Consider the following 10,404-nt stretch of genomic DNA (forward strand, 5'->3'; position numbering starts at 1 on the left):
CGTCAACTGACGCCACTCCTCTTGGGACGATCCCCGACTCTCACCACACACTCCTCACTCGGTGTACAAGTGTATTACAAAGTGATTCTCACAATAAGCACAAATATGACAAATGATTGTTCTCAAGACAAGGTGAGAACTCAATTAAGCTCACTCTAAATGTTACAAACCCACAACCCTAAATTATACTATGAATGTAAATACAATAAGCTCAATAGGTTGTGTGTGAACAAAGAGTATCAATAAAACAATTAAACTAAACTCAAATATAAATCTAGCTTATGAAAATTATAATCAAAATAATAAATTGCTAGATTGAGTTTAGAAACACTTCTCTAAATATGATAAGAGAGAGGGAGAAGAGTAGAATGCCCAAACACCAAAGAATGATCTCCTCAAGCTCTTGTGAAAGTTTCTTCATAAACAAACTCTTGAAACAAACTTAAAAACCCTTAAACAAACTTGTAAAACTCTTTTTAAAACTATCTTAAACATCCATAAGAAACAATGAAAGTTGAGGGCTTTTTAAAACCGAAAATATCAAAAACTAGCCGTTACTAGCCGTTATAGGCTGAAAAGACCAAAATACCCCAAAATCCAGCATTCTGGAAATTTGCGTATCTAGCTTTGTAAAATCAATTAAAAATAGTAAATAAGCTCAAAAAATTATTAAATTTTGTGGAAGGGTTCTAGACATGTATAATGACATGTTAGAGAAAGAATTTCTGAAAAATAATTTCCCAGTTGAGAGAAATAAATGTTTGAACACAGATTTACAGTTTCTAAAAAACTGCTGACATACACGATTTTGTAAAATCAATTCCAAACTTGATGAAACTTTGCAAAATGTTTATAAACATGAAAACAAACATGTTAGAAAAAGAATTTCTCAAATTGAGTTTTCATTTGTGAAAACTCATGTATTTTGCAAGTATGTCCAAAACATGAAAACCCAAAACCATGCATGTATATATATAACTATATATATACATAGAAACCAAATACGTGTGTGTATATGATATTGAGCTTAAGATACTTAACACACATAATATAAAACCTAAACTAGATTACCCAAGCCGATCTTGATTTTCAATAAGCTTGACTTGGTACACTTGCGGATGAAGCTTGAACTTGATCTTTAACTTGAATTGTACGTTGCTTCACTCCACAATTCCGTCAACCTCCATTTGATATGATCGTTATGGCGCAATCCATCCATCCTCCAACGACGTTGTTTGTCTATAATAAATAAGAAAATACAAATACTATACAAACAACATTAGTGGTAAATTGTTTGTTAAACATCATCAAAACAAGAAGGCCAACAGGGTGAACTGGCGATGACAAACAGCATCGACTGAGGAATGACCACGATGTGTGAACTGACAACGACGAGGGCGGTAATAAGGACGATGGCGTCGACTAGATAACGACACAAGCGATAACGTCAAGCGGGAAGATAATGACGGCGGTGGCGTCGAACTGAACAGTGACGCGATCGACAGTGTCGAGATGGTAGATGATGAAAACGGTAAGGACACGGGTGGCCAGTCGAGTCGAGACTGGTGGTAGGTGTCGGGATGAGGTCGGCGGCGGCGTTAGGATGCTTGGGAAGGGAGAATAGGGATTCCGGGGGCTACTCGGAGTAGTAGCGGTGGCTAGTTGAGAGGGATGAAGAGGAGTTGGGAGTTGGGTTTGGAAATTGTTGACGTGGAGAAGAGAAGAAATTTGGCGGCTGTGTATGAGGAGAAAGAAGGTTTGTCGACTGTTTGTGACAGAGGAGAACAATTTGGCCTAGGGTTTCACACCCGAGGCCTAGGGTTTCACACCCGAGGCCTAGGGTTTTACACCCAATGCTTCACACCAAAATTTAGCTAACAAATATTTCTTCATTAGATAATTCATTGCCTTTTAATAGTCTCATACAACCCTTATTTATAAAGAACAACTACGTGCACACAATGTGCAATAAAAAATAGAAACAAAACAACAATCCCTCAAATCACTCAACTAAATTTCAAAATTCAAAATTCAAAATTCAAATTTCAAAATTCAAATTTTAAATTTCAAAAATAAAAAATAAAAGAAAGTCAACTAATCAAATATGGAAATTATCATTTCTTGTCCTCATCATTCTCCCTAGGTGGAAGAAAACTCGACTCCATCGAGTTAGTTGCAGAAACTTGTCATCTTCAATATACTCTGTCTGCATCTTAATCTGTCGTCAGTTACTTTCCTGCATCTCAAATCATTAGCTAGATTGCATTGTAAATTCATCATCTAAAATATTATTAAAATTCACTGCTGCATGGGTGAATATATAGAAGTGACAGAAAGTAAAAGAACTCTCAGAAACAATGGATTAGGGTCAGGCTTATATCAGTGGACTACCAATAATATTATGAACTATTTAGTAATCAATATCTTAGAAAAGAACTATGACCAGATCGATAATATAAATTTTGCCATTAATTATTTCAAGAGTTTGAAAAGTTTATAAATATCATGTCAAACCTTAGACAGTTATAAAGAAACTGTATTGGACAAGTCCAAACCATCTAAAATATCAACATTAACAGTTTTAAAATTATATCCTGACTTCATATCATACATTTTAGTTCACAATGTATTTATTCAAATTAGATCATTGATTCCCTAATATATGACCAATGCAATTCAAAAAATAAAGTGAATCAACTCAAATGATTACGGTGAAATGCTGACTCGAACAATGCGATCAATGACAGATGTAAACTCAACAAAGTGCTTAACATGTATAACGTCCTCTATCAAAAGGAATGATTAGGTGTTCCTTCGTTAATATAAATAACAACTTTTCTATTCTAACAGTGATAGTGAAGAACATGCAAACAAATGCGTGAAGGAGGAGTGTTTTTGTGCACTTAACATGAGAGAAAAAGGAAATAAAAACACTCATGCTAAAACTTGTATCCCTAATCACTATATTTTCTAAAAATGGATCAGTGTATGTGTGAGTGATTATCAGGACAATGCATGGGGGTTTGATATCTAATATGGTAGTTATTTCATGATGCTCAATTTGGGATTCAACTTCCATGCAGATATCTGAGTGACTCACTTTAGGAACCGAATCAGGAACATGTTGGGTGTCACGTTGGTCCAAGAGGACTTCGTGGGAAATATCAACAACGTTTTCAGTCAATGAAGTTAATTCAGGAGGAGTTGGAGTTTCAATTTCAGGAACAGCTTCAGGGACAACATCAGAGAACTCCGTGATCAAAGGGGCAGCTTGGGGAATAATCAGAGTGTTGTCATTGCATAAAACTTCAGTTAACTCCATAATTACAGGGGTAGTTTCAGAAGGAACAGAAGTGCATGGTTCTTCGATTATACTATCCTAGATTTTCTTGTCAGAGTTAGATTCTGTCATATCTACAGCGTGGTTAACGATTTCCTCAATAATAGATTTTGATTCCGTTATAGGCGGCTTATTAATTCTAACTCTGAACAGAGCTGTACAGATGGAAACAACGTGCCCATATCATTGACAATTGTAACACTGAATTATTGGGCTAAGTTTGGAGAGAGATCTCTCTAACTTCTGGCCCTTGGGATCGACTCTAGACTGGGAAGAACTAAGGTTAGATCGACTCAGAGGCTGACTAGAGGTATTGGCACGGGAAGACTGGGAGGAATGAGTTCGAAAATCCTAAGCCCTATGAGATTGGTGGAATTTGGCTTCATCTAAATCTTGAACTAAGGCGTAAGCTCTCTCAAGGGTGTTTACTCCTCTAGCAAAGAGTTCGGTTTGGAGATCACTTCTCAATCCAGCTCTAAACTTTGATAAGACTTTCATCGATGCCTCTTGCTCTATGGTGTTGCATCGAGTAAACAATTTATTAAATTGAGCAACATAATCTTTTGTGGATTTAGTTCCCTGAGTAAGACGATGCCACTTGTCTAGTAATCTATGATAAAACGATGACGGGAGATATTTTCGTTTCAGTTCGTCGGCCATTTCTCGCCAAGTAAAAATTGGTAACTCACCTCTAATATGTCTTAATATTTCAAGGTTAGACCAATATTGATAGGCGGGTTTGGTGAGATTCATTGTGACAAACTTGATTTTGCGGATTTCCGTCAAAGCATACTAGTCAAAGTATCGATTCATGTTCTTCAACCAGACCAAGAAAACTTCTGGGTCGAGCCTGCCTTCAAAGGTTAGTGGATCAGGTACGACTTGAAGTGGGGGTCGACGAACGATGTACCCATGACCATTCCCTTGACCTTACAGTAGCGAAGTTGTAATGCGCACTTCTGCGAGCCTAGCAAGCATTTCATTAGTGTTGTCAAATCGTGCTGCTAGTTCAACGAATTTCTTAAAGAGCTCAGACTCTACACTGCCTGACATGCTTAACTCACTAGTTGACTCACTTGACTCTCCTAATCGATAGGGTAGACCTGTGCGAGTGGGCATGCACTAACAACTAGATGAGATGAATGGTGTGCAAAAACAGCTAAATGAGATGAATGAGATTTTTTTAAAAAATCAAATAAAAGACTCAACTAATCTAAAAAAATAAAAATAAAAATAAAAATTTTCTACCCTAGAACCATACTCTGATACCAAAAATGATGCGAAACGGGACATGGGGTCTATTAGAATCAGCGATCTAAATCAAATAGCGCACCGTTTCGCCAAAAATGACGATCTTCGGCAGGAAATTAAATTCAAAATGATTAATATGACAGATAGATTTTAATTAGATTTGCATCAATAATCATGAACAATTCCAATCTCAAACAATATAAGATAAGAGTTTAGAGATGATATACTCATACAATTAACTAACAAAATAAAATTAACGAAAAAATAAGGGACAAAAGAAAACGAAACCTTCGTCCGTCTGAACAGACTCGACGTAAGAGACCACTGGAGGTGATACGACGACAACGGTGAATTAAACGACGATGATGAGACGGAGATCTGATAACGACGAGTGCGATGGTGTTGAAAAATGAGGCGGACGTCGGTGAACTGGATGATGACGTGTGCAACGACGTCGAACTGGGCTATCAAGTGGCGATGGGTGAATTGACGATGACAAACAACGTCGATTGGGCGATGACCACGACCTGTGAACTGATGACGACGAGGGCGGCGATGAGGACGATGGCGTCGACTAGATAACAGCGCAGGTGATGACGTCAAGCGGGAAGATGATAACGACGGTGGCGTCAAATTGAACAGTGACGCGATCGACAGCGTCGAGATGGTAGATGATGAAAGCGGTGAGGACGCGGGTGGCTTGTCGGGTCGAGACTGGTGGTAGGTGTCGGGATGAGGTCAGCGGCCGTGTTAGGATGCTTGGGAAGGGAGAATAGGGATTCAGGGGGCTACTCGGAGTAGTAGCGGTGGCTAGTTGATAGGGATGAAGAGGAGTTGGGCACCCGAGGCCTAGGGTTTCACACCCAAGGCTTCACACCAAAATTTAGCTAACAAATATTTCTTCATTCGATAATTCATTGCCTTTCAATAGTCTCATATAACCTTATTTATAAAGAAAAACTACGTGCACACAACGTGCAATAAAAAATAGAAACAAAACAACAACCCCTCAAATCACTCAACTAAAATTCAAAATTCAAAATTTAAAATTTAAAATTCAAAATTCAAAATTCAAAATTCAAAATTCAAATTTCAAATTTCAAATTTCAAATTTCCAAAATCAAAAATAAAAGAAAGTCAACTAATCAAATATGAAAATTGTCATTTCTTGTCCTCATCAATTTAGCATGGTGGATCGATGCGTCTTCTCAAGAAAAAGATAATAGAATAGAAATTTAAATACTTGGAATTAATAGATCAAACATTTCTTACATCCAACATCACATTACACTTTGAAACCTACTGCGTTCGCCGTAACTCTGAATAATAATTACACATTGATCCATTGTTCAACATAGAGAAGAAGATGACCCATTTATCATGTAGAATCTCAACACCCACAATGGCAGGATTGCGAGAGTGTTGAAGAGAGGCGTCTTTCCCTTTAAAAAAATAAAAAACATAGTATGGAAGAGATACTGAAGGATATAGATGAATTTATGTGCATCAGTTTCATAAAGTTTCGCCCCTACTAATTAAACCTCCATAAATTCCATCGAGAGGGAATGTGATCGAGACCGCGACATGGATAGTTGACGAGTTACTCTCCTAGCCAGAGCAGGCTGCATTAAATTATAAAACAAGATTAGTGTTTTAGAAGACAACAAACTAAGGCTAGAATTTTTATTTAGAGCTAGATGTTGTATTAGGCATTAACTAACCGTGGTAGTAAATGTGTTTTTCCATGCTTTATTCATCTCATCATAAACTTCCTTGGTTGTGGGGCGCCCCCTGCTTGAACTAGCAACGCAAAGAACAGCAACACGTAAGATAGACTCAAAATCCTTCAAATTAAGTTCGCCATTTAGTCGAGGGTCAACAAAATCCTCGAGCGGACGTCTCCCCAATGCAGCATCCTTGGCCTGTATGTACGAAAAAGAAAACCATCAACTTGTCATAGTTCTCACCTCATGTTTGTGCAGTAATATTAAAAATACCTTTGTTGTTAATGTTTCCCGAGCTTCGATGTCCAATTCAATAACTTTTTTCCCTGATAGAAGTTGCAAGACCACTATACCAAAACTATAAATATCGCTTGCTGTTGTGAGCTTAGCATTTGTCATGTATTCAGGATCCATGTAGCCTATGGTTCCCCTCACATCTGTAAAGACTTTACTCTCCTCAATTCCAATCAACTTTGCTAAACCAAAATCTGAAAGCTTTGGTTCCATAGTTTCTGTTAGTAGGATGTTTGTTAGCTGCAAGTGATAAAAAAAATTTAACAAGTTAGGCAAGGAGAAAAGGATTCAAAGGCCATTTTATCTGCAGCTATTTGTTAAGATATTCAGCCAATTACCTTGATATCTCTATGGACAATACAACCATCTGGATGAGTATGGAGAAACCTAAGAGCAAGAGCACAGTCTTTCAATATCCTCACTCGTTTGTCCCACGGGAGGACTCTGTCACTCCCTGTCGTAAGTGTCATCAACTTAAGTTCCAACATTACATAAGATATCACCTTTTTGAAAGCTTAATTAAAACAGTCAACTTACTCAACAAATTCTGTGCAAGATTCCCATTGCCGCAATATTCGTACACTAAGTATTGCTCCCCATTTTCTATACAACAACCAAGGAGACCAACCAAGTTAGGGTGCCGAATCTTTGACAGGCGTTCGACTTCCCTCGTGAAAGAATCAGACATGGCGTTCTTGTATATATGCTTCACTGCTACGAGCTGCCCACTAGGAAGAACACCTTGGTAGACTCGGCCAGCACTTCCTGACCCTAGGCTGACTTTGCTATTTCCGTAATTTATTGCTTTCTCAATCTCTACTTTTGAAAATCTATAGAGACCTGACCACGTACCCATTACTTTGCCTTGTAGATTGACACAATGAAGGAAGAAAACTCTTTCAGTATACATTTTTAAACAAAGAAGTAGCACGCAAATTTTTATTTTTTTACATTTTTATACTGTTAGAGGTAAAGTACCTTCAATAGATCTATCAGGAGTTTTCCTTGTCACAAGTTTAATGAGTAGGACCAAAAGAACCATGCCTGTTATTGCAATAAATATAACTAGTAGTATGTTGAAGAAACTACCTGCACACCAAAATATATAAGACCATAGGTGAGAGGCTGATTCACAGGATGGCAAAATGCATTATAAATACGGTGAAACTGCACTTACGTTTGATTTTGACGTAGTCATCACTTGAGGCTGCAAGACAGGATAAATAAATAAAAATCGGCAAAAGAATAACAAATACAGTTAAGCTCATAAAAGATAAACTAGCAAATAAAAAGGGAGTGCAGAACAGCAATGAGAATATCATAAAATCTGAAAGCTGATTATTCACTAATTGTGTATTCTCAGTATAGTTCTAATTAAATCTATATATTTCTTAGAATTATACTTTCTAACTTCAGATATGATATACTACAATTACTTAGTGGCCTACATAGGAAATACTATCTAATTATTAACATATTTATAATCACTTATTTGGTGTATTCATTGATGAGTAAATATTCTAAGCGAATAAAAAGATCTCTCTCTCCCACATATATATATTATATATATATATATAATATATATATATATATATATATATAATATATATAATGAGAATAATGGAGGTGAGCTGGCAGCTCACAGCTCCCGATCGAGCTACAAGTGTAATGACATGTGAGCCCCACACCGATGTGACTAGTAGGGGGCTCACATGTTATACACTTGCAACTGCACGGGGAAGTGAGTTGCAGCTCACCTCTATTATTCTCTCATATATACTAATATATATAATATATATATAATATAATATATATATATATATATATATAATATATATATATATATATATATTATATATATATATAATATTAATATATATATATAATATATAACTCAGAAAAACATAACTCTAGAAAGTAGTTCTTAACCAAGTTGTTATCTCGGGCAAGTCTCTAAAACTCTAAACCACATGATAAAATAGATAATCATATAAATTGACCTATTATAAGTCACCGCAGATGAATAAATATTACAAGAATGTTGAGTTAAACTTGTTGTAGCAGTGAAAGAGTCATGAGTTGAGAGCTTCTTGTAGAGTTTGTTAGCTTCACCCACTGGTAGATTTCCTTGTGTATAAATAGTTGGGCTTTGTTCTGATTGGTAGAAACCCAAGTAAAAGCTCTCCATCATTTAATAAAGTTCTTTGTTTCCTTCCTGCAAAGTTTCTGTAAGTTAAGACTTTGCAACCCTGTTCCTTTCGACATTTGGTATCAGAGCCGCGGTGTGTGAATGCCTAAGATCATGGAAAGATCGGAGTCTCCATCGCCATCAAGTCATGTCACCGACGGAGAAGCGACAGCGAAGGAGGGAAGAGAGGAGAGTATTACACTCAAATACCTACTACTAACGAGCAGCAACTACTCGGCGTGGTCCATAAAAATGAAGGTCTACATGCAGGCTCAGGGCGTGTGGGACGCCGTCGAGGCCGAGGGTAGAGTCGACAACCGGCGCGACAAGATAGCACTCGCGGCCATCTACCAGGGGGTGAACGATGAGATCCTCCTTCTCCTCGCTGAGAAGACGATGGCCAAAGATGTGTGGACTGCGTTAAAGTCCATGTACATGGGGGCCGATCGTGTGACGAGGGCGAAACTACAGAAGCTCAAGATGGAGTTCGAGGCTCTCCGTATGCGAGAAGGGGAGTCCGTCGATGAGTTCACTGTGTGGCTGAACACGGTGGTCAGCAAAATGCACGCCATGGGGGAGAAGATGGATGACATTGCTGTGGTGGAGAAGGTGTTGCGAGCGATAACACCAAAGTTTCTGCAAATTGCTTCCACATTGGAGCAGTTCGGTGACTTGAGTGAGATGACGGCCGAGGAGGTGTTTGGTCGGCTCAAGGCACATGAAGAGCGACTGCGAGATTTTGGCGACACAAAAGGTGAGCACGCGTTGCTGATCCGGGCTGAATGGGAGTCCAAGGTGAAGAAAAAAGGAGGTGAGGGCTTCGGTAGTGGCTGAAAAGAGTGAGATGGAGGAGGTGGTCATGGGCGCGGTGGTGGTCATGGCCACGGCCGTGGCCGGGGGCGTGGGCGCGGCGCAGAGATGAGGAGCGCTACAATGACTCTGGCAAGAAGTATCACAAGTTCGACAAGGCGAAGGTCCGCTGCTACAACTGTCAGAACCATGATCACTACACCTCTTAATGCCAGAAACCAAAGAAGGAGGATAGAGCCCACTTTGCTGAAAAGCAACACGATGATGAACCTGCATTGCTCCTGACAGAGGTGTGTGAGTCCCTGTACATGACTCAAGAAGAGGGAGAAAAGATGATGTTTCACGAAGAAAATATGAAGCCAAGATTGAGCAGTGAAGAATTGGTCTTCGAGACCGACATTTGGTACCTAGATACTGGTGCTAGCAACCATATGACTGGTTGTAAGAAGAAATTCTCAGACCTCGATGAGAAGGTGTGCGGCAGAGTTAAATTCGGCAATGGCTCGATCGTGGAGATACAAGGGAGTGGAACCATCATGCTTCAATGCCAGAACGGTGAGCATAAACTTCTAGCAAATGTGTATTATATACCAAAGCTATGCAGCAATATCATGAGCCTTGGGCAACTAGAGGAAAATGAGTGCAAAATAGTTATGGAGGGAGGTCATCTGCGTATCTATGACAGGAGCAGCAAGCACTTGGCCAACATGAGGAAGTCTAAGAATATGTTGTACGTACTCAACCTCAAGGTGGCTCATCCAGTGTGCTTGATGGGAAGCCTAGGAGATGATGCGTGA

The 10,404-nt window shown here is 38.7% G+C and overlaps 2 protein-coding genes across 2 annotated transcripts; one reads left to right on the forward strand and one right to left on the reverse strand.

The window, feature by feature from the left end:
* Positions 5,941-8,797, reverse strand: LOC109831248 (probable serine/threonine-protein kinase PBL23). Its single transcript, XM_020398582.1, has 9 exons — positions 8,644-8,797; positions 7,787-7,816; positions 7,588-7,698; positions 7,147-7,473; positions 6,948-7,063; positions 6,589-6,849; positions 6,313-6,513; positions 6,133-6,213; positions 5,941-6,033 (listed from the first exon to the last, which is right to left on the reverse strand). The coding sequence occupies exons 1-9, from the start codon at positions 8,795-8,797 to the stop codon at positions 5,941-5,943; spliced, it is 1,374 nt and encodes a 457-aa protein (XP_020254171.1).
* On the forward strand, positions 8,912-10,404 carry LOC109831249. The gene is made up of 2 exons (XM_020398583.1): positions 8,912-9,592; positions 9,823-10,404. The coding sequence occupies exons 1-2, from the start codon at positions 8,912-8,914 to the stop codon at positions 10,402-10,404; spliced, it is 1,263 nt and encodes a 420-aa protein (XP_020254172.1).

Source organism: Asparagus officinalis, chromosome 2 (genome assembly GCF_001876935.1).
Source record: "Asparagus officinalis chromosome 2, Aspof.V1, whole genome shotgun sequence".
Taxonomy (NCBI): Eukaryota; Viridiplantae; Streptophyta; class Magnoliopsida; order Asparagales; family Asparagaceae; genus Asparagus; species Asparagus officinalis.